This window comes from Thermobia domestica, chromosome 9, assembly GCF_964235325.1.
Source record: "Thermobia domestica chromosome 9, izTheDome1.hap1.1, whole genome shotgun sequence".
Taxonomy (NCBI): Eukaryota; Metazoa; Arthropoda; class Insecta; order Zygentoma; family Lepismatidae; genus Thermobia; species Thermobia domestica.
The window spans coordinates 86,416,611-86,442,444 of record NC_137462.1 but is presented as its reverse complement, the minus strand read 5'-3'; the positions used below and the strand labels follow the sequence as shown (position 1 = coordinate 86,442,444).

At 34.7% G+C, this 25,834-nt stretch overlaps 1 protein-coding gene and 1 non-coding gene across 3 annotated transcripts in view; both read left to right on the top strand.

Annotated features, from left to right (window-relative positions):
• RhoGAP1A (Rho GTPase activating protein at 1A) overlaps nucleotides 1–25,834 on the top strand; it is a 67,111-nt gene that overhangs the window by 25,964 nt on the left and 15,313 nt on the right. For both annotated transcript variants that reach the window (XM_081771468.1, XM_081771467.1), the window contains exons 8-12: nucleotides 1,066–1,188; nucleotides 2,476–2,658; nucleotides 7,210–7,395; nucleotides 11,624–11,813; nucleotides 24,293–24,489. In XM_081771468.1, the coding sequence (XP_081627594.1) occupies nucleotides 1,066–1,188; nucleotides 2,476–2,658; nucleotides 7,210–7,395; nucleotides 11,624–11,813; nucleotides 24,293–24,489 (879 nt within the window). The remainder of the gene's footprint in view (nucleotides 1–1,065; nucleotides 1,189–2,475; nucleotides 2,659–7,209; nucleotides 7,396–11,623; nucleotides 11,814–24,292; nucleotides 24,490–25,834) is intronic.
• Nucleotides 20,535–20,675, top strand: LOC145661240 (U4 spliceosomal RNA). The gene has a single exon (XR_014126894.1). It is a non-coding gene; the product is annotated as a U4 spliceosomal RNA (small nuclear RNA).

Below are 25,834 nucleotides of genomic sequence, written 5' to 3'. Positions count from 1 at the left end.
TTTTTGAGCAATAAGTCACTAACTGAAAATGTAGGAAAACGCCAAAAATGACCTGGGTCCGGAAGGAATAATCACACAATTTTGCTCGTATAGGTACAAAGAAACAAACGATTTTTAAGTTACGAGGGCTCTGACTCAAGTTCTGTTGATTATTTCAATAATCTGCAACATAAATCAATAAATAATAGTTGCCAGAAAAAAAACAAACATTTGAAAAAAAACATGAAAAAGAACGATGTTTTTTATTGAAAAAAAACTTCACAGAAAAAAAACCGTTTTTTTACAACACTAGTCTAGATTACTAACCTGAAAGCATTCATTCAGCAACCAAAATTCTTCAAATGATCATCAATGTTTTGAGCATGCTGTTAGTGTTTATCTGGTTCCATGTTTTAAGCAAAATTAACGAATCTTATATATGTAGACATTACAGGCAAATTATAGACCAGGTAAGAGTGCACTATTAGGTCTTTAGCTCACTAAATTCAGAAAAAGATAGATTTTTAGTGTAGTAAATTTTGAACCCCATTATTGGGGTTTTCGGTTATTGTAACTAAGTACTGGTATCCAGTTAGTTCTAAAAGTTACTTTATATTCACAGAAGTTTGGAATCCCATCATATGATCAAGTTACTCCGTTACATGAGATAAGCTTGTTAAATCATTCTGATAAGGAGTACTCGAGGAGCGTGTTCAGAACACTGATCATTATTTGAAGAATTGTAGTTAACACAGGAATATTTTCAGGTTATTAATCTGGATAATGCTTTGTATTTATTTAAGAAAGAGATGTTTCATTGTTTTTTGTTTTAATAGAAGGATGTGCCCACTTATATCCCTAAGGAACATGAAGGTGTGATAGCACTTTCAATTAATTTCAATAGAAATATTTAACTGCATAAAAATATATATATTTTTTTATTGCATCTCCAATATAATTCAAGTAGTTATTTGTTTGAAATCATTCGCTTATGATATTAGTATTCTGAGCTGATTTTTTTAATGCAAAAAAGAGAAAATTGTACTTTATGCCATATTGTACTTTGATTACGATCTTTAATTTCAGTCACATGATCGTGCTCAGAGACGTTTAGTGAAGAACTCTTTCATAGTGGAATTATCAGATGGACATCGAAAGCTTCGCCATTTATTTCTGTTCAATGATGTGATTGCTTGTGCCAAATACAAGGTATGTGACTCATACTTTGAATGCAACTTGAAGTTAGTTCTTTATTCCGAAATCTTCGTATGTAATTAGCTATCCAGTGTACTGTGATTTAAGTATTTGACATGAAGTCCGTATTGTATTATTCACATAGAGTCCTTATTGTATGGTAAATGTATCTCCAGTGGATAGAGAAGTGATGGTAGTATGTAAGGAAAGCCTTGTAATATTTTGAAACTCAGGAGCTAATAACTAGAGCAACAAAAGATCATAACAACTCAGTAGACATATTGTTGCTACCTTGAATATGATTTTGGTTGTATAAAACTAATTTTAAAAGCAATTAAAAAAAAAAAATCATAATACTGTATGTAAAATAAAACCGTATTTTTTTGAAAATTAACTTCCTGTTTAATTGTTAGTTTGATTTTTAGTCTATTGTATAAACATCTATGTAGGTGTATTTATGTCGCAGATATAAATTCATGTTGACAGCCAGTGTTTTATAAATTGTGTCAAGTACCGGGACATGTAAAAGTAGTAGAAAATGACCGATATTAGTGTCGGATTCATAGTTTTCGCGCCCGCTGAGATCAATGGTGAAACTCCGAACGCATTAAATTCCAAATTCACCCAATTCGGCTGCTGGCTGGGGGTCACAGGTGGGAGGAGATACCGAGACGTAAAAATATTCCAAATGACCGATATTAAATCCATAGTTTTCGCGGTCGTTGAGATCAATGGTGACACTTTCTTAGCGAAGACTTTCAAATTCAGCTACCATTGTATGGGGGCCGAGGATCACTTGCGGGGAGGGATACGAGACATGTAAAAGTAGTAGAAAATGACCGATATAGTGTCAAATCCATAGTTTCCGCGATCGCTGACATGAATGGTGATACTCCTACAGGCGTTGACTTCCAAATACCCCCATCGGCTGGGGACCAGAGGTTTTTTTTTTTTTTTTTTTTTTTCGGTTACCGGGATATGTAAAAGTAGTAGAAAATGACAGATGTATTTTTTTCTTTTGTCATTCATTTTGTTTACATAGATATTTTATCTGACCCATGCAAAGAATGGGTATTTCAGCTAGTAAAAAATAAAACATAATGTAGGTTCCTTTACTGATAACTCAGCTGACATAGAATAACTATGCAGAAAGTTATCCTTAAAATATATTTTACAGAATTAGATAGAAAGAAACCACAAGACTGACTTATCCTGACCTTAAGTTTGTAGTATTTTCGTATTTACTGAATGTTTAACAATACATATGTAGTCAATGTTCTATGTTGTGTATATTTTTTGTAGGCTTCCGGTCGTGAAAAGTTTACCTTCGAACTGAAATGGTACATTCCATTGAGTGATATCGTAATATTCGAGGAACCAGCAGTGGAACCTCGGGAGTCTTCCCCAGCCAATATAGTAGCTCTCAAGTCACAAGCGTGTACAGTACGGGACCAAATTCTTTGGGAAGAAAGCCGAGAAGAGAAGGTAAGATATCTCCATGTGTCACGTTTTCCTTTCTTGTATTTGCATGTAAGAAATGTAAGCATAAAATAAAAGAGAGAGACAGAAAAGAGCAAAATAGACTGCCTCAAGTTATGTAAAATCCTTGAGGTGGCGCTATTATAAATGTCGTTTGTTTGCTTTACTTTCTTGTTCTGCTATTTAGAGAGCCGAGAAAAATTCACGTGTGTTCACCCGGAGTGGGGAAGGTTTGTCCTGAGATAAGCAAGCGTGGCGAAGCAAAGCCAACGATTGGAAGCAATCAATTTGGTATATTGTCTGTTACATACGTATTTTAGGATTGATTGCCAATGGAATAAGTAATTTATAGTGTACGAATAATGAACTAGTAACCATTGTAATATTTCGTGAAATTATTTGAACTTAATAATAAAGCTGATTTTATTGTGCCTGTATACATATCTAGGACAATATTTTAAGAACTCTTTGTGTTTCCTTTATCTGTCACGATGTACAGTGAAAAGTAACCCAAAAATTCTCAAACGTAATAATAAAAATTAAATTCACAGAAATTATAACTTCTTCATATGAAAACAGTATCATTGTCGAAAATAGATTCGCATAAGTATTGTATGAAAACAAAAAGACACAAAACTGGAACAAGAGAGTTTCGTTTCTCATTGTGAAACTACTGTAGACTTAGAAACTATGCGTATTCAATATTGAAACCCGAAATAATAGGTCTATAACATCCAGTTGTAAAAGAGGGAAAAGTGAGAGAAGGAATTTATTCTTAGTATTCTTAGTATGCTGAAGCCATATCGAAAAACCAATTATCATAATCTCGTACCATTTTTGTTCCATGAAAATTTATATTGAAACTGTAAGGGGTACATTTCTGCCACTTCTGTTTTAGTACAGAGACTGGAGATGGAATCTATCTTTAGGACGCGTAATCGACTGCAGAAAAATCGCGTCTTGCTATCTATTACCACTTTTGCTCTATGGCGATCAATGTTAAAACCGTAAATTGTTTATTTCTATCACCGGTTTTGAACAGAGGGTTAAGGGTGAATATGAAACCTATTCTTGGAACACTGAATTGATTCAAAAACCACATTTTGATCTCTCTCTCACTGTTTTAGCTCTACATAGGTCAATAATGAAATTGGAGATGATAATGAATTTTATAGCACTTCCGGTTTTAGTAGAGAGATAAAAAATGGAGATTGAATCTATTATTACATTTCTGAATCGATTCCAAAAAACAACCACGTGTCGTTATCTACTATCGTTTTTGTTGTGTAGCGATCAACGTTGAAACTGAAAATGTTCAATCGCTTCTGGTTGCAATACAAGGATAAAGAATAAAATTTTAAATATATTCTTGAGACACTGAATTGATTTCAATAAACCGTTTCTCGATATGTCTTACCCTTTTGCACTATGACGATCAACGTGAAATCGAAAATGGTTATTTTCTTTCACTTCCGGTTAAGGGAGATGGAAGTTGTTCTTGGGACACGGAATCGATTAAAAAAAAAAAAAAAAAAAAAAAAAAACGCCCCTCGATATATCTTAACGTTTTAGCTTTACGTAGATCAATATGAAAACTGGAAATGATAATGGATTTATACTACTTCTGGTTTTAGTAGAGGGATAAGTTTGGGAGTGTTATCTATTCTTAAGGCTCTAAATCTATCCCGGAAATCCACTTGTCGTTATGTATTACTTTTTTATATTTATTATATGGACGATCTAACGTTGAAATCGGAAATTGTTGAATTCTTCTACTTCCAGTTTGAACAGAGGGTTAACGCGGTAGATGGGACCTATTGTTGAGACGCTGAATCAATAAAAAATACAAATCGCATCTCGATATCTCTTACTGTTTTTTACTCTGATACCTGTCAACAGGCGAACGTAGCCGTTCTATAAGTCTTTCGATACTCACGCATAACGTACTTTGAAAGTCTAATAATATAACAGAAACTGAACAATGAGAACTGATAACAGCACTTAAAGAATAAAAAAAAACAACCAGTATAGCATTTCACATTTCTTCCTAAGTTCAGGTGCTCCTATGATAGCTCTTTTGAGCATTTGCTTTCTCGGAAAAGCCAGGTATGATACACCTCACAATAACGTAAGTTTTGAGTATTACTGTTGGTGACATTGTCTTTGTTATCCAGATTTCCGTAATATAAATTGAGTTTAGGTTTTCTTGTTCTGATGTTCACGACGATGTAGGAAACAGAAACGTTTTTGAAATATTTCATTGTAGTTATAAATATACTGACATTAATAAAGTCTACTTTATTATTATTATTATTATTATTATTATTATTATTATTATTATTATTATTATTATTATTATTATTATTATTATTATTTGACTTTTAATGTAAAAAAATATTGTAAGAATCACAGCATGGCTTTTACAAAGAGAAATCAGTTTTAACCAACCTCTGAGAAATAACAGATTTTGCCTACTATGCAATGAAAAGTAGATTGCAAACTGATGTTATATACGTTGACATGAGTAAAGCTTTTCATTCAGTTGATCATAGATTACTATTTAAAAAAATGTCAAATATAGGTGTAACACACTTGTATCTAAAATTTTTTGAAAGCTATTTGACTGGTAGACTATACCAAATTAAAATTGGAAACGTCCTGTCAGATTCATCCAATATCAGTAACAGTGTTTCGCAAGGTTCTTTTCTGGGTCCATTGCTTTTCTCAATTTTTATTAATGACTTACCAACAGTTTGAAATTACCCCAAAATTTTTACTTTATGCTGATGACATTAAACTTTTTGGAGTAGTAAACAATATTGAGGACAACGTTAGGCTACAAGAAGACTTAAGTAGAATCATTACATTGTTCAAAGATAACAGAATGAATATCAATTGTTTGAAAACTAAGTGTATAACGTACAGTAACAAATCGCAATACTATGTGAGTCAATACGAAATAAATGGTACCATAATACAGAAAGTTGACGCAATGAAGGATTTAGATACAACATTTGATTGGTCATCACGCTCTGGTGATCATTTAAAAAATGTATGTAATGAAGCAAGAAAAATAGTTGGGTACCTCTTTTATCAATGGCCTGCTTTCTGTCAGTCTGACACATATGTACTCTTATATAAATTACTGGTAAGTTAGAAACTAGAATATGCATCGGTGACTTGGAACAACCTAACAAATACTCTTCTGAACAAACTTGAAATACTCTTGTGAACAAACTTGTGTTTTATTAGAATGCTTTAAGTTAGGACTGCACTATTACTCAAGCATGTATGAATATTGGTTAAAATAATTATAATTACATGGGCGCATGGGGGAATATTCAAAATTAACAAAAAATTGGCTACTTACCAATGAATCCTCCCTTGAAAAATTTTAAGGTTTTGACGTTTCGGAACTCTTAGCTGGTTCCTTTCTCGGTGGGAAGGTAAAAAGGATTCCTTTTTACCTTCCCACCGAGAAAGGAACCAGCTGAGAGTTCCGAAACGTCAAAACCTTAAAATTTTTCAAGGGAGGATTCATTGGTAATTAGCCAATTTTTTGTTAATTGGTTAAAATACTTTAAATTGGAACGACTGGCTGATAGGAAAAAATTGATTGAATCGGTATTTGTAGAAAAGTTACTTGACAACCGATGTATCTCGGACTATATTTTAAAAAATGTAGATTTTGAAGTTCCAGTATATGGTACAAGGGTAAAAATTTTATTGCAACCACATAATAGGAAACGTATTTTAATTTCTAGGATTTTAACAAGCTATAATGAATGCATATACTAAAACATGACTTTATTTTAGAATTTTTAATGTAACCTAGTAGTTTTTATTTTTACTTGTAATTTTTGACTTCTCCTTGTTTTCAGTAATTGACATAGACTACTCTGTCAGTATTCTTATTATTAATAATTTATATTAAATAGGTAATCATAATTTTATCACTAGTACTATAAATTATAGTGCTAAAATAATGTAGAATAAGACAGAGTGGTGTATTTTTGCTGTTCTCAGCACATAAAATAAAGTTTATTATTATTATTATTATTATTATTATTATTATTATTATTATTATTATTATTATTATTATTATTATTATTATTATTATTATTATTATTATTATTATTATTGTGAAATAGTTACAGTTTTTGGTAGAGGATTATTTTCTGTCCATCTTGAAAAACATTTATTTATAATGCTCTCAGAATTATCCGATTTTATCGAACATGTGCTTTGAGGCTTCTCATTGGACCTATCGCTTTGGCTTCAAGTCAGTCAGAGGAAAGTTTCATATACATCTTCTAGAAATTATCCCTATGTTAGGGCTAATGCTATATGATATATGGCGCGTAGTTTCTTAAATATTTCCCGATATGGTAATGGTTAGGATGGACGGTAGGCAGTGCCAAGAGTCATCATAAAGAAGATTATCTAATGTATAAAAAAATAACCTCGAGCTTAGTTTCTTGCTTGCTTCTATAGTTTACAACATTGCTTTTTTATTCTATGAATTTATTAACAGTTGCACTATCTTTGTGATTATAGCGGATACGACTAGGCAGCCGAACAGAAAAGCAAAGGAAAAAGCTTGCTGACTTGGAGGCTCAACTAGTGCTTGCATCTCCTAATTTGGTCTTCCGTGTGGGAAATCGAACTTCACGTGCTTACACTTTCTTCCTTTCTTCAGAATTTGAACGAAGCCAGTGGATTGAAGCTATACATAATCTACAGGTAAATTAAGAATATATGAACACGAAGTATTTCTATACAGTAAATTGAATTTTTGTATATTAAATGTGTGTGACATGTGAACATTTTAGAGAAAAAAAAAATCAAATAATTTAATGAAGTTAATGTATCCTTTTAAAGAAATAAGATTTAAATGTATAATTGGAAATGCTTATATGGTTATCATTCTAGCAGGGCTCATAGCGAGTCACTTTTTAAACTAAAAGTTACTTTTTTTAATTTGGTCACTAGAAGTTTCTTTTTTCAAATTTATCATAAAAAGTTACTTTTTAGGGGGGTAAAGTTATATTTTTCGTTTGATTTATGTTTTGCATTGGCAGTTTTCTAAGAAAAATATTATAAAAATAAATGGAAAAAGACAGAAACTTGTTACGTATTTTTATGCACTAAACGCATGTCTTCTGAAAACTTCAGTACTTGCTGCCATGTGCAACTGTGCGGCCACATGTAAACCAAGTCAGCTTTATTCTCACTTCAGCCTTTATTCTTTCTAAAGCTAAATGGGTGGTTGGTGGGTACTTAAGCTCTCAAGGTGAGTTTGAGAGCCCTTCTGTGTCTATTCTTTCTTCTAGTTAACATTTGTAATTTATTTTAAAAGTTCATAATAAGGTTATAATCCACATTATTTGCTTTGATCTTATTGTGTTAAAGGAGAATGACATATATTAAGTGTTTACAGTTTACTTTTCATTGTATGCAGAATGTTGCTAGAAGCCATACCTATATTTACCAATCATGTGGTACCAAGACAAACTTTGTAACAAACCAATTGTACAAGACAAAATCTTATTACCAGTTGATGGTAATATAGATGCTATGTATTAATTACATTAATGTTGTATTATTGGACATAATGAAAATATAGAAATGTGGCCTTACCCCATCCAGATCTAAGTTGAAATACAAAATCGTGCAAAATATGTAATTAATAATGAACCTCTAAACACAAGTAATCCATTTTTTTATTAGTTGACAAACTTAAGTAAAACAATTTATAATCGTAACGTGTTAAAACATTACGTATTTCAGCTATGATCCAGCCGGCCCTATTTTGGTTGAAAAAAATGTAAAATTCAATTTATGCCCAAGTTTGGCATCAAGGATTAAAATTACTTCTTGATGTGTTTTTGGTCACCTTTTCATGCGTTTTTGGTCGCTTTTTAACTATTTAGAAAAGACCAGACCGCTATGAGCCCTGTTTTAGTGTCTTGTACAAAAATTTCTGTCTAGTGCTATGTGGACAAGAAAGAAATTTTATCCGTTAATGTATAATAGAGTAGAACGATTGTTTGCAGATACATGAACTTGAAGTATTGTGTGTATGTATCGAATTTGTTCCTATGGAGTCAGTAATTAGAATTTCAATGGATTTGTGTTTGATTCCAATAGGTGATAGCAGCTTTTGCGTAAGAGGTTCAAGAGTTAAGGTACATCAAAATAGCAAATCAGCTACTCTGACTTACAGAAAATGTACCTGTCTATAGCTGAGATATTATTTGTAAAAATCAAAATTGGCAACGCGCAGCTGAGGAAAACCTGTAGCTGTTACTTTACGTTTCATAGTTGTGTACTGAATACACTTACTCATGAATCTTTACGATATTATAAAGGTAACTAAGAAAGTTCTGTCGCTTTTTCACCCTTCACCTTCGAAGGTATGTCACCTAAGACGTACTTGGAAGATCAAAAACAGTCCCCATCAGCATCGACGACTTTATGCCAACGTTCTGGAAGGTCATGGATTCCATCGTGGCAGAACTTGATGGGCCGTGAAACGAAGAAGTTATCAAGTGCATTTTGTACCTCTATTAGGGATTTGAACTGGCTTCCTCGAAGGTGATTGTCCAAGGAATGGAACAGTAATAATCGGACGGTGCAATGTTCGGGGAGTGGTGGATGCAATAGTGTTTCCCATCCAAGACGTAGAATGGTGTCCCGTGTCATCCTAGCCACGTGGGGCATAGCATTGTCCTATAACAGGAGGACCCTTTGCGATTCAGAAATGCAGGCTCCAGAGTTCTGAGTTTTTCTTGAACACGGCTTAACTGCTGACAGTACATAGTTGCATTGATGCTCTGACTAGCTGGTAGGAGTTTCCGATGCATGATGCCGGGAGCAGTTCATCAAACACACAGGAGGACCTTCTTCTGGTGCGGTGGTTTCAGCTGTTTTGGAACCAGTTCATGGAATGCTAACCAATGACGACGGTGCCGTGGAGCTTCGTACAGAACCCACTTCTTATCACATGTCAACACCCTGTCAAGAAATGGCTCCTCCTTCAGACAGACAGCAAAGAAACACAGGTGACTGCTCGCGCTGCCTTCTGGCCCGGAGTCAAATCATGTGGGACCCATCGACCCAACTTGTTTTGCTTCGTAAGTTGATGGAGGTGCTGCCGAATGGTTTCTCCACTCATACTGAATTGTAGTCCCATTCCTCAGTTCCTCACATGTCTAGCCACTGTTCACCTCTATTGCTGCCTGAAGATCTTCATTTTGTATATGTGTTGATCTTTCGGCACGTGATGCTTCTTCGACTGTTTCGTCAACGTCCTTAAACTTGTAAAACCACCGCTGGACTGTCCACGTAGTCACGACACCCTCACCAAAAACCTGGCATATCTTCCTGCCCGTTGCAGCGGCGTTTGACCCCAGTTTGAACTCGTACAGCATACACACCCTTATGACGCTCTGTGGAAGTCTTATGTTAACTCTGTCCTTACGCAAGTTCACGGTGTAACTGAACTGCCACGACGGGGTAGTATGTTGGATATACCCACATGAATAACTGACCTTCGCCGTATCTCCATTCGCATTGAACTCACGGTGTGAGGGCCAATTGAAAACATACCTCCACAAAAAGCGACAGAACTTTCTTGGTTACCTTTATACTATAACGTTAAACAACCAGCACGTTAACAGTTGTCATTATTTCTGATGTGAGGAGATAACTTTTAAGGGAATTTTTAGTGATTATGATTTGTAAATTTCCCTTCTTCCTTTTTTCCTCCTTTGAATTTAAAATGCCACGAGATTTCTATGTACAACTTTTACTAAATAAATAAACATTTTATTTAAGAGCACCCACTTCTCATACAGTTTATTTTCTGATAGTAATCTATCATATAAAGAAAATTTAACTAAAATACATTACACTCAATCAATCCATACGAAAGTTTTAATTCACTGATGTGCCGAAAATACTTCTATATCAGTGTTTTTTGTGTGTTTAAGGGTACCGCATCGCAATTTGCGACACAAAATCATAGAAATGCGATGCAAATAAAATATTGCGTTCTCAATAATACAAACCAATCCAATATGGACTACAAACAATGTTACTGAAGTCTATTCACATAAGATACCTTGAGTACTTTGAAGTTAATTGCATCTGGAGTGCCGTAATGAGATTTTGAGATGCAGTACCCCATCGTATGTTTCGAAAACATGATCACTAGCACAAACACGGGAGTTTAGCAGTACTTTGTTTATCTACTCTTTAATTTTTGTTAAGGAGTTCGTAAATGGCAGATCTACTTGTTACATAGTATTCATTTAAAAATATTCCTTTCGCTAAGCCTTGTTTTCCATTCACAATAGAGGAAGAAAAGTAGTATTTGGTTTAGAACTCGTAGAAAGATGGGAAAATAAATTGGACCCAAGTAATGTTATGTTATAATATCAGTTAGGCAATAAACTTTTTTGTGTGAAATTAATTTACTGTATCTTTATTGTAAACGAAGGTTCACTTCGTAGACTGCGTAGCTTCAATTCTCCGTTTCGTGACGACGTTGTGGATTCAGCACTTCATAGAAAACTCGATATGAACTCTTTCAAAACGAGCTACCAACTTAGACAAATCTGTAGGAGACAATTACCACTTAAAAGAAAGAAAAAAAAATACTGACATTACTTTTTATTTACGTTACTCTTTCTTATAACTGTGATATTCAAAAATGTTAATTTTTATTACTTCCTATCTATATAAAACAATAAAATATATAATAACAATAGTAATTTGCTACACTGCCGTAAATGCGATACAGAATTTACAAATTGCTACACAAATTTAAGTTTGTTTAGCAATTTACAACTTAAAAACCAGTATCTAAATAAAGACACTGATACATACATATTAAGAAGTAAATATTTTTTTCCTGTTTGTTAAAATTGAAAACTAGAATGTTATTGTAATATGTTTCTGTGTTTAGTCTTCACAGTTACCTAGTCCCAGTGTAAATGTGACGATGTATGAACTACAAGCATGGATCACTGCGTGCAGAACATTCCTCAAAACTAATATGGGTTCATACTTACTGCGAACGGGTCATGATGAGAGTCTTTTAGTTGGTGATCTTCATGTAACAGTCGAGGATCTTCAAGGAATGGATAGCCCTGCAGGTCAGTGCAGCAGTAGAAAATACTTTTGTTATAAATTTCAGCTTGAAAATTTTGGACTAGCACGTGGGTTTAGGAGGAGATGAGGTTTATATTTGTAAGGAAGTTAAGTTTTTGTGTCTTAAAAGGTGGTGGTCAAATTTCGAGCTCAGTTGCATGCAACCTTAAAACTAGTACAATCAATAGATTGTATCCCAATGAACAAAAATTCAGATTGGGCTAAAAAGCATCTCATGGAAGAAAATAGTAATGATAAAAAGTAATTGTCCAAAAACGGTAAAATGTTGAAACAGATGAAACTACTATAGGAGATAGCCAAATCTGATCAAGTGTGATATCAGCTTATAGCCCCGATAGCTAAATATTTGTACTAGAAACGCTACTTTAACAATTGAGAAGTTTGATGCAATAAGGGCGTAAGTCTGAAACATGCAGTTGGAGAAAAACGATGTTGAAAATTTAAGTAGTGTTTTTTTTTTTCTTACATAAAACAATGTATTTTACCATAGCCGTCTTTAGGAAGGCCCCGGCCTTCGGTGTGGCAACGCTGTTCCCCACACCACTCGACGTCCATCGCGAGCAATACGAGGACAAATCTTTTCTGCAGGTTGTTTTTTTCTCTCTTTTTTTCACTTCCTTTTGTCAACTTTTTGTTATTATTTTTTCCAATAAACAAATGGAATATTCTTGTTGAATGTAATAAGCAAGAGACTAACATAGCGAAGGCTACGTAAGTTAGTAATAAGTAATCAAAGAGTGATTGACTAACACAATATAATTAGTAAGATACGTTTAAAGTACAAGGATCATGACAACAAATGACTAAAATAATATAAAATCCATTCATAAAATAAGATTACAAAATATATTGAAAGATGTAAGTCAAAGCAAGAAAGAATAAACGAACAGTAAGATAGGCTTATATAACTAAATTGACAATTAAATTGAAGTTTAGCGTCCTTTTCGGTACTGAGGCTATCCGTATGAGTGATGATGATATTTGCATAAATTCTTATTCTAGTTTTATATACATTTACATAAGTATTCATAAAACATACGCGCATGAAGGTGGGGGCAGGGAGCCCGGTGCCCCCTGGTTCATGAAAATTTGTATTATAGGCCTAACAGCAACTTAAATTTCTTAAGGGGCCGCGATGGCTCAGTGGTAGAGCGTTCATCTCTGGTGTTTGGGATCCCAAGTTCGATCCCAGCTCGCACCAAGTGAACTTTGTGGTGGACAAACACCGTGTGCGTGGATTTCTTCGGGGTTTTCCCGTTTCCTCCTATTTTCTTCATTCCACCATTTCACTCATTTCTCATCACCGCCGTTTCCTTTAGCTTAACCGGCATTACCGTGGGACGTAAAACTAAAAAATTTCATTTTAAATTTCTTAAGGTTTTCTTAATATAAATTAAAAAAAATATCAAACGTAATATAACAAGGGAGATGTCCCCCTATAAAATTTTCTTCGGGCGCCCATGTTCTTAAGTATTGTAGATAATACATATACGGTACATTTACAAATTTGGCAGAATGGTCAGAATTTTAGGTCTATTAAAGGTCGTTCTCATGCTGAAAAGATGTCTAACTTCCTTCTATTCCTTTCTTTTACAACAGATTGCTTCATTAATTTTGAATAGTTATTTAAAAGTTTCCTACCAATTTTTCACTGTCGTGGTGGCATGGATTTACAATATTACAATCAAGTATGTTATTGTCTCTGCTTATCCCTAATACATTTAAGCGATGAAAGACTAATTTCTGATTATTGTTTGAAATTAACTTGTTTTCATATTCTTTAGATATTAACACTTGTATAATTGCAAATACATGTTTGCATACTCTTATAATAAAATAAGACAGTACCCCTCAATTTGCTTCGATTTATCTTAGTGAAATATTCATCTTTTGATTCCTCTTTATGTATCAAAATATCATTACACGCTTCACAGTTAAGTTTGTGTGCTGTCTTGAAACACATATGTACAGTCACATACGTACAGAAGTGCAGAATCATCTAATGTAACACTGCTCAAATAGTCTTTGTTTAGAATCTCAAGAAACAAACTATTAATATAATCTTTACTGTTTACAAATTCGTAATAATCATCCAATATTTCGCTTGTGAATGTAACGCTTTGGAAATCGGAAACTCTTTACATATTCTTCCTCCTTAATTGTTTTAGTGTAATTACGTTGATACCCAGGCATAATACACTTATCTGGCATTCCGTTCTCTAATTCCCATAAATGTGACACTTTACAGTATCTAAATAACAACGCCTTTTACTGACAGCGTGCGATTTTCACCATTTACTGAAAGGCAAATGTCCCAGCCGATAGGACGTTCGCGCTGCGTTGCCAAGTTTCTATGGCGGGGCCTTCCTAGAGATAGCTATGATTTTACACGTGTATTCCGATATTGAATTGAAATGTTACCAGGAGGCTAAAGAAGCATGACAAAATGCGTTTGATGCAAAAGGGCGTAAACTCGCTTACCCTTATTACATCAAACTCCTCAATTATAACTTCATAATCAAGTATGAGTTGTTTATTTTCTTTTTTTAATGGTTATAACTAAATATGAATTCTGAACTGTTGAATGTGCAGAGTTAGAACGAAGAAAAAAGAATATTATCAGTTTATTTTAAGAAAGGAAAAGTAAAACTCTAAAAATGCACGATTATAGCCCAGGTTGTAGTTCCAAATAGGGATGGCCACAAAGTTTCGGTTCCGGCAAAACCGGTTCTTGGAAATCCGGTTTTCGGAACCGGTTCCAGACCTGGATCCAAAAGCCCCCAAAGACCTGTAAAGGAGGCACAAAGTTCACCTTCAAAACACTGCAAACAGGACCACGCGCTTGTGCCCTCCCCGCCCAGACCCGCTTGTGCCCCCCAGACAAAAGTATTGATCCACCATTGGGTGTTTAGCCAAATGAGTATGCCTGTTTAGCCAATGAGTTTGCCAGTTACTCAGTTTGTTTAGACAAATGAGACAAGTGGCCGCTGCGTGGGCGCCTGCCTGCCTCTTCCACCATTTCATCTTGCACACTGTTCACAGCGTGCCAGCAGTTCAGGTTTAACATAGGGATGGCCACAAAGTTCCGGTTCAGCGCGGAACCGGTTCTTGGAGATCCGGTTCCAGACCTGGATTCGAAAAACCGGTTCCGGAACCGGATCTTCCAGAACCGGATTCGTTCAGGGCCGAAGACCGGTTCCAACAGGAACCGGTTCTGGCCATCCCTAGTTCCAAATTAATTTGTGCCGGAGCGCTTGATGGAAGATAAAAGGAACCAAAAATACAAGTTGAATATAAACACGAAACTGATACCAAATTATGAACGTTTATTGTAGTATTGTATAGTGAAACAATACATAACAAAAACAGTATAATTTTTCTGACTCAGATTTTGTTATTATTTTCTCCTAGTTCACTTTAGTTATGTAGAACTACTAAATAATTTCCATGTTTTGAATGATCGTTCATAATATTCATCTACTGTTTTTATTTTAAGAAAATCAAGTTAAAGCATTACGTTTCGGGAAGGGAGTGAATGACTTTTTCTGTAGTAGATACGAACAAAATGAAGGCAAGTAGCTTAATTAATTAATTTTCTGTTTATCTTTGAACAAACATTTAAAACATAAATCAGAAAATTAAAAGTACGTTTATTATTATTATTATTATTATTATTATTATTATTATTATTATTATTATTATTATTATTATTATTATTATTTAATTTCATCTTCTCTAAAATAAAAAGCAAATATGTTTCTTGGTTCTCCATCGGAGCGTTGCTTCTTCCTAAAAGCGTGTACCGGTGCGTCGCTTCATTACATCCTTGATTATGATCCTAATAATAATATTAACATTGCATATCAAAATACGGTGTAAAATCATATCAATCATGTTAAATTTTCGTTTGTAATACGATGTAACAGAACACCATTTGGATGTATCTTTACCTTGTAAAATAAGGATCATTGTCCATTTCGCAGGTTTGTGTAAATGATAATATGGTCAGTTTTACTGATAATTTAAGATGTTAATACAGCACTAAAAATTGAGTTTTTATAAGAAAGTATAATATACAGATAAGTAGTCACCCATTAAGCGAAAAAACTTTAACTAGCGGTATATATTGTAAATGAAATAGCATATTTCCCAATTTTAACAAGATAATTCATACGTGTGTATTGAATCACGTCACTCCATTCAGCAAATAGAACCAATTGAGATATTTCGATTGGATATCAAAGAAACCTTTTAACTCGATGTTCATCTCAAACTTCTATGACTTGGAATCAAACGATGGATCGGTGTATCAGAGATTAGTTTTGCTATTACTGAACCACAGTTATTCACAAACATATAGCTTCAGTATTGGAAAAGGATAAACTCATGTCAAACAAGAAAAACTTTCAGAAGTATTTAGACGATCTGGAGCAGCGGTGAAGAACCTGCGGCTTTCTGGATTAGTGGAAAATGCTATGTTATATAAGAAATATAGAAATATAATTCTGAAGTTACACGAGGGCCATTGCAAAAGTCATGGCAACTATTTTTTTTTCTCGAAAATGGTAAAGATTTAAAAAATTTTGAAATGTGCAAATGGAAGGTTAGTTCATATGTAAACATTACATGTAGGGAGATGGATGAACACACACACCACCATAAAGATATAGCATGAGAAAAAAAAGACGAAAAAATTTTTGTCCTTCCAAAAGTGTTTCTATCAATTGCAACTGTATACAATAGTACATTACAAACTACGTACATTCCATGGCATCAGGAGTCTTCCCAAAAATCCACAAAATGGTAGGGACTCTAAGATATCACGGGTACGTGTTCCTCCTGCCCTGTACTATTGTGTACTGTTGCAATTGACAGTAAAACACGTTTGAATCGACAATTTTTTTCGTCTTTTTTCTCGTGCTATATCTTTATGGTAGTGTGTATGTTCATCCATCTTCCTACATGTAATGTTTATGTATGAACTAACCTTCCATTTGCATATTTCAGAATTTTTTTATTCGTTACCATTTTCGAGAAAATTAAGTTGCCATGACTTTTGTAATGGCCCTCGTATATATCAAAGAATATAGTATTATACGTAAAATGTAGTGTTACACATTTTCATGTACATTGTTAATGTAACTAATAAATAAAAAGTAACTAGAAAATTAGATCTGTTTAAAATTATCATATGCGGCCTTCTTGGGAATTGGCCTTGTCAATGTAGCCTTTAAAATAAAAAGGTTCCCTATACCTGGTCTTTGATTCTAGAGTTTTGCTTATTTAGGGAAAAAAGTAAACAGAAAAAACTGTCGATATGTTTCGGTGTTAAAGGTGTACAGCTTTGTCCCATCCGTTCATAGTAAGTCCTTATCCCTTTTATGATATTGCTGATTTCTTTGTGAAAGTTTAAAAACAGTTGGATCAATAAGTGCGTGGATTAAATTTAGAATACATGAATGAATGAATCTTTTTTAAATCAACAGGAGCCGCGGTGACTCAATGGTAGATGCGTTCACTTCTGGTGCGTGAGGTCTTTGGATTTACGCCAGTTCGCGCCAAGTCGACTTTGTTGTGGACAAACACAGTGTGCGTGGATTTTCTCATTCTTCCACTTTCTTCATTCCATCATTTCATTCATTCGCATCGTCTCCGTCTCTTTTAGCCTACACGGCATAATCGCGTGACTTAAAACTGAAATATTTCATTTTCTTTTAAGTCAGCTTTTAGTTTGAATGCTTTTTCTGATTTAATGATTCAACCTCTGTCCAGAAAGTTCCAGTAATGACGTTATACTGCTCGCGGTCGTAAGAGAGCGCCACCACCGCATCCCGTGCCGGACAGGTCAAGGCATGTTTGAAGAAGTTCCCGAGCGGCGGCGCTGCGAGTGTGCTTATCGTGTAAACAGCCAATTGTACAGTGAAGGTGTAGTGGGCGCGGTCGAACCAAAAATGGATAAGAAAATGGAACAACGAACGAATATACTGTTCTGTTTCAAATTTGGGAAATCAGCGAAAGAAACTCATGAAATGCTGACAACAGTTTACGACGAACGTGCTGTCACCTTGAAGTGTGTTTATGAGTGGTTTAAACGTATAGAAGGGCGGGACAGTGTGGAAGACGACTCCCGAACTGGCCTGCCTGCAACTGCACGCACTCTGGACAACGTATATAAAGTGAAAAAAAAAAAAAAAAAGGCCCAGGACTGTGACTGCAAATGATAGCGAAGGAAGTGGGAATTACCTCATAGTGTACGATATGATGACATGGTGCTTTTATGTATTGTGACAAAAAAAGTTTCGCTGTCGACTTTCAGCTAATATATGTTAGAATCTTTAATGTGTTATTCAACACAAATACCTAAACTGCGTTTTGGTTGCTCAATTCCATTTTAGTTACGTTAACAAATATCTCAGTGTGTTAGTGGTATGCCTTTACCCCGCGTGCTGAAGGTTGAGATAAATAAAATGAGTTGTTATTGTGTATATTGTTCGTGTAGCAGTTAAGTTGGTGTATAATTGTTAGTAATGAAAGATAAATCCAGACTTATGTCCTGCTTCTATAGATTTGTTATTTGGGTTAAAATTGACAACTGAGGCGGGTTAGGTTTTTGGTAGCAACTACTTTTTGTCATAACCTATTTTTGATCTATTTTCATAACCCACAAAGCCTCTTCATCTAACATATAAATGAGAAAATGATCTTATGTGTGATTGATAAATTATAGGAAATCGGTTGAACGTTTGAAATGAATTTTTGGATATAGTTATCAAGTACCTCCATGATTAAAAGGTGTATCGTAAAGAGGGTTGAGAGGATTTAAAATTTATGCCAAAAATACAGTATCTCACGAGCCGGTCAATCATTAAAAACAAGAAAACCTAACTCTGAGTTTGTAAAAATTTCCGTTTTGACAGTGGAGGAGTAAATTTTTTTTGGAACCGAGTTAGCACCTACCTCAAGCTGGGTTTTATCATGTCACTTCGATGAAAAGATACATCTTAGGAGAATAGAGATTTTTTTTTTTATGGGTTTTTATTTTATGGGTTTTTTATCATTAAACTTTCATTGAAATGCGTGTTCAAATATCTTGCATAAACCTATTCACCCCGTGCGGAATAAGGTATTTCAGCTAATGTTATATTAAATCAAGAAAGATAATATATTTTTGGTAGTTCATCGTATTGGTTCTAGTACTAGAGTATAGCATGACTGAGTAAATGTGAGTCTTTGATTATTGTCCCTTTCAGGTTCATATGAGTTCATATTTTACAGTTTGCTATTTCATGCGCGTAGGTTCGTTCCTAAGCGTTGTTTTATTTTTTAAATGGATGTAGTAGTACTGAATACAAAATTTATTGTATGATTCTCAGGCGCCAGTACTTTATTTCTCGATATCTTTCAATTAATCCTTGACTTTTATGAAAAAGTTGATGCCTGTTGAAAAGAATGTTACAGAAACACCCTTATCTAAGGAAGTAATTTATGCATACGATATGCTTGTAAGGCAAGCAGTAGTGAAGAATAAGACAGGCATAAACAAACAGGATATCCTCCTTAAATAAACCATTGTCCAGAGTATTAAGGATCAAGGAGTTTTGCTTCCGTATCTTCGGAACTTTTATTCATGTTGAAATTTACAAAGTGCGAATCAGTATTGAAAGATCCCGTGAAATATAAGTGTGATGAATATATGGCACAAGTGACAAAAATTTAGAGAATTAATGGTTTAGCGTGGTACTGTGGGAGAGAAATACGTGAAACAAATTACTGAAAGTAGATCGAGAAAAACTACAGTAAAAGGATAAAAATACAAAAAAAAAAAAAAAAAAAAAAACGGGAAAAACACATCGAAACGCAAGGTAGGTTAAATAATAATAAATTGTGTAGTGAAGTAAAAAGAAGCTGCACGAAGCGCAGCGTTATAACTAAAATTGACTGTAAATAGCACTTGCCCTAGTGCCTTCCGCACCCAAACCCTCTATTACATTCGCTTGTCTGTGATAACTTCTACCCCCCGCTGGTGGGCCACGAAGCAAATCCTGAAATGCAAGTAATCTAGTAAAATAGAAGAAGTAGTTAACAATTTTTTGATCACTTTGAATCAAATTTTCTATAGAGAACGTTGTATTCATAGTCGTGCTTATGTGATTCTAAGATAAAGCTGCACCAAGAATTGGAACGTCGCATATAAAATACTACTTTTGAAAGTAGTGAGGAGGGGAGCAATTTTTAATCCAAGGTACTAAGAGTTGATGTTACCCAATCCATTTCGGATATATGTAGTAAATTTGTATTGGTTGCTCTATTCCCGAACTACACCTTGTATGCCTAATTTATTTTTTCTTCAAGGTGCTCTCTTTATGTTGCGACTTTGCATGAAATAAAAAGTCAACAATAATCACATTATTTGCTTAATTAATGAAAAATCTTATTTTTATGTCATGCAAATAAATGTACTTATTTTCTTCACAAAAGATGGCAGCACCTATGCCATCACGTTTCCCATGCAGATTAAACAGGTTAACGTTTCTTTTTAATGCGTATTTTTAGTAACTGGATGATTGAAACAGTACAGTATTAACAGAAGTACATGCGATATACAGTCCTACTTCAGCTTTTGTTGTAAACTTGTTTGTTTCATACTTCTCACAAGTGATTAAGAAACAAGATGTGGTTATTACTCGAAATAAGAGAAGTTCGTTAGCTTTGCGCAGTGGCGATATCGTAACCAATGAGGTTTAACCGAGGTGCGATTATTGCTAGTTGAAAACTTTTCCCAATACCCCGCCTGGGGGACGTGAAATACCGTCCACCAAGGCAATTTTTGAGAGCTCTTACGGGAGCTGTAAAATACTAATCTAAAATTATTTCGAGGAGTGGATGGGATAAGCATTGTATTGAAACACAACTGTATCTTATTGTTCATTTTGCTTGCTTATGAGAGTTTAACGTAGAAATCGAATCAGGTAGCAGCAAAATATGCAATTTTACTCACGGGAGCCCCTTCATTTGAAGTAGTGATGGGAATTCTGATTCCTTTCTGGTATTCGATTCCTTTGAATTCGTTGAGTGAAAGGAATCATAAAAATTAACGACTACTTTCGTTACTTTGATTACAAGGACTCATGTGTCCCTCTGAATCCCTGTACTCAGTTGCCTTTTGGGTTTCTTTCCCTCAGTTCTGATTACCCGTACTCAAACACGTTTTCTAAAGCTTTTCCCTCGTTTTCGTCAATGTATTGTTTGGCTTCGTAGTAGTTCGTATATCTTCGGCAGCATACTATTCATAAAGCAATCAAATAGAATTCTGCTTCGGGTGAGTGAAAAGGAGAAAAGAAAAGAATATGTTTAGGCAACTGACTTGAAAAGAAAATAGCACCTCCCGCTTCATCCTCTTTAGAGGGAGTGACACCAACGAGCGATCGAAAATAGTTGTTTTCATTCTTCCTTCCTTAATGAACACCCAACGTAGAACTGTCATATGTTTGATAGTACTATTGTGAATAACTGTGGGGCGGCTAAATAAGACAAAGAATGAAGGGCTGTGTTTCACTGTATTTTAATATACTTAAAAAAATAAATAAATAAATAAATATATAGTGTTGGTTATTTACATGAATTTGAAGTAAATTAACATAATATCCTTCGAAAGTAAGAAAATATCGGGAAAATAGAATGAAATTTGAGATTAAAAAATGTAGAACGCAAAATTTTCTGGCCTCCACTACAAATCAAGCCTTTACAAACAACAGCTACAAGCAGTGTGCGGACTGCTTGGAGAATAGGCCTACCTTGGAATTCCTCCCCCGGAAAAATTTAAATCTTCCGTGACTAAATAGAACTTGGGTTCTGTCCTCCCTAAATAAATTAATTAGCATACTGACTACAAGTGACAAATTTGACAAGGTTAAAAAATTTAAGGTACCGGTACTTTCTGCGCAAGAATTGTAAGAGTGGCCTCGCATAGCGTAGTCGCTAACAGTCTCTCGCCTTTGGTGCGAGCGGTCTCGGGTTCTATTCCCGATGGGGACACTCGGTCGAAAAAGTGTAAAATATTTTTGAGGCCAGCCATCCTGATTGGATTTTCCTTTTTTTCCTCATTCATACCAAACAAATGCCGGGATAGTGCCTAATATATAGGTCCTAGGCCGCTTCCTTCCCCTCCCCCGGTTAGCCGAGGACGTCATCCCCCATACGTAACGGGGTAATGTAGTCATCCCTGCTGACAGCCCAGAAACGTAATTCCTAATCCTATAATCCTAAGGATGAAATAGAATCTTTGATAGCCGATAATACGTCGAATCTGATGACATTTTAACTTTTTTTCTTTTGTCGGTTAGTTTGTCAAGAATGAAAGCAAATACTGCAATGTGAATAACCATAATCATAGATAATGGTGTTATGCACCAGAAAAGATGCATAAAAGCAACCATTAGCGTTGATATCTGTAGACATTTGTAGTGTTACCATAAATTACGATTCAAAAAATCTGTGTGAAGAAAGCGACTAGAACAATGAATTTAACGGCATTAAATGAGAAATTGTGTTATCTATGTGGTATTTTTAAATATTACATCTACTTAATTCTAATAATTGTATTTCAAAACGATTTTGCTTATTATAAATGTAATAAAAGTACGAGACAATTAGAACACAGCCGTATATTTGACAATTAGAACACAGCCATATAAGGATTCCAATTGAATTGCAGCTGCTCAAAATGGCAACAGAGGGAGACATTTTGTTTCTGCTGCTGTGAACTATCTGGTTCCTTAAGCCTAGCCGGAGAGGGGGCTAGCGTGTAGTTAGCCCCTACTAAATATATCTTATATTTATGTTACTTAATCTGATCAAACGTTAAAAATTGGTGATCAATTGATTGACATAAGAAAAAGTCGAATCTGCGGTGTAGGAGTACTGACCACCCCCTTTTCTAACCATTATTTCTCTGTTAGTAAGGTTGATCAAACGTTGAAAATCGTTGATCAAACCTGATCGAAAAATTGGCACAGGGGCGTCATTTAGGGGGCAGGGAGGGGCATTTGCCCGCCCTGAATTTGAGATTTATATAGATTTTACCAATAGAACAGTAGTAAGTCAGTAAAAAACGCGAAATATTACATATATAAGGGGGCTTTGCCCCCCAAGCCAAATCTGAAATGACGCTACTGAATTGGCATCGAAAAATTCAGAATCAGGCATGAAGGGGGACTAGCATGTAGTTAGTCCCCCTACTAAATATAGCTTATATTTATAGCTTATATTAAATGTCAGTAAATCTGATCAAACCTTAAAAATTGTTGAGCATACCTGATCACACGATTGACATAAAAATAATTTTAATTTTTTGTAAGGGGGGTGCTAACTGCACGGAGGTGATTGCAATCTTCCAAAGTCTCCCAAATTCTGCTTTTATATGCAAGTATGTAAGAAAGACTGCCAGTGTAAATAGCTGTAAGAACATTTAAAAACAATTTGTATATAACTAGAGAATAGACGTCATCACGTTTTTTTTTTTTTTTTTTTTTTTTTTTTTTTTTTTTACTTTGTTGTTTGTTCGCTTGTATGGCTAAAGCCATGGATTCTGACCGCTGGATATTAAAAAAGTTGCCATGCCGTGAGAAAGGGGAGGGGAAACAGTCTAGCTTCGTCTTCCTGTTTACGAAGCGTGCATAAGGGCGAAGAGGAGAGAGCACTCAACAAGCAGAAGAATCAAGCAATGAAGAAGTTTTTTTTTTCTCTCTTAACGCATGCGCACTATAATAGCCATATGCTTCCAACGTGTCTTTTTGTCTGTTTCGTGTGAGTATTCGTTACTAAATCTTGTCAATCTCTCCAGTGCAGACGCGAATTGATTCCAGGAATCATATGTCTAACTTCAAATCCGAATCCAAATGAATACTTTGAGTCCTTGGATTCAAAAGATTCCGAAGTGAATCCGAGTCCTTTGAGTTGTTTTCAGTATTCGTTCCTTTGAGTACTCAAGAAGAGTCGTTACTTTGTAACGACTCCGCAAGTAACGACCCATCACTAATTTGAAGCTCGTTCAGGACTTGCGTCGGCATTCTATGACGAATTAAGAGCTGCAGGTTGTCGTATTAGGCAACTAAGTTGCATTTTCTTCAGATGATTCCATTAATTTGATAATCAAATGTAAATTGATAGGCACAATTAGGAAAATCATTTTTTAGCGTATTTGCTTTTTGACTACAATATTTTATTCATTGCAATACACCATGATTTGTACTTACTACTACATTATTCTTCTAGCTATTCTGAGCTCCTTTATACTATATGATTAGCGTGTACGCCTTTGGCACGGGCGAGTCGGGTTAGATTCATGTGTCTGAATTCAATGTTAAGTTGTAGCTTGACCTCAGTGCCGTTATAAACTCCAAAATGAAAATCTAATCTCAGCTGTTTAGGCTAAACTACGAAATATAGTTTTGATTTATTCCAGATTTGTACGTTTGTATTGAAGTTGATTCGTATGGCCATTACTTCAGAAAAGCAAGAACGAAAATGATCTGTCAAGCCTCTACTCCTATTTGGAATGAAGAATTTATAATAGAACTTGAGGGTTCACAAAATCTCCGAATTCTTTTATATGAAGAGCATCCGTCAAGACCATTATTACGAGGAAAATCTACGGAGAAGGTAATGTTAAACAATGAAGTACTAAATAATTTATTGCCTTGATTTGGATAGTAAGTTGTTTATAAATGTTATGCCTTTACGTCTTGTATTTTGTGCAATACGCTGAATTTTGAAACTAAATTTGCAATCACTTTTAAATTTGTTAATCACGATGTGCTTACACCTCAGAAAAGTTTGGATTTTTTTAAAGTTGGTATTTTACTTTTTAAAATGCCTACTGTACGAACTTAAAAAGCAAGAAAACTCTATAATAAAGAAATAACATTCGTTGAACTGGTAGAATTAAGAACTATGAAAGAAGTAGTTAATTAAATTTATAGTAAAGTTAATAGCATAACTTTATATATATGCATTGATCCATATACATTGAAGAAATCTGCATCTTTGGATTGCGTATGTGTGACTCAAATTACGTTAATAACTACTACCATCCATAGTTTGTCGAATTCGAAATAGGGCCTGTTGAAATTTTGATTTTTCGCGATAGTAGAGTTCATTAACACTCTGTATATATATATATATATATATATATATATATATATACTGCTTACTCATAGGTTTCCATATATTCATTTGTTAGATAGATTTCCAAACTATGTTGTACATAAGTGTTGAAAGTCTCATAGAACAAGTATGTCCCTTAGTTCACCTGTCACCGCTTTTGCGTTGATACCTGTTACGAGATTTCGAGAATTTTTTTTCATGTTAACTCCTTGTCAAACCGGAAGTGATAGATATTAACCATTCCGGTTTCAACCTTGAATTCATATATATCAGTAATAGCAGTAATAGATAGCGACAAGCTGTTTTTTGCAATCTCAAGAAAACATACTATTTCATCCATCTCTGTGCTAAAATTGGAAGTGGTAGAAATTTACGACTTCTGGTTTTAACTTTGATATCCACAGAGCGAAAATAGTAAGAAATATCGAGAAGTTGTTTTTGGAATCGATTCAGTGTCTCAGCAATAGATTACACCTCCTCCGTTGTCGACATTACAGGTCCGAATATATCTTCTGCCTGTCGTGATGCATGATGCCATTCCAGTCCCACCAAACGCACAGTGTAACTTTCGTGGATATTGCTTTTGATAACGCATTTTGCCGATTGCACAAAATTATTCACGGACCTGTGTATTATTTGCGCCTTTCTCAAAATAAAATTGTAAAATGTAATGCCTTATGCAAAGAGTTCACTCATCTTTACGGTTTTACGTCTGATTATAAAAATTCCAGCGCTTTTTGCACATTTGCTGGTTTCAGCTTCAGTTTTAAAATGAAGTTAAGCCTAACCTGCTGCTTACCCCCTGAGATGAGATTTGGCACACTAATGCCATCTCGTGCCC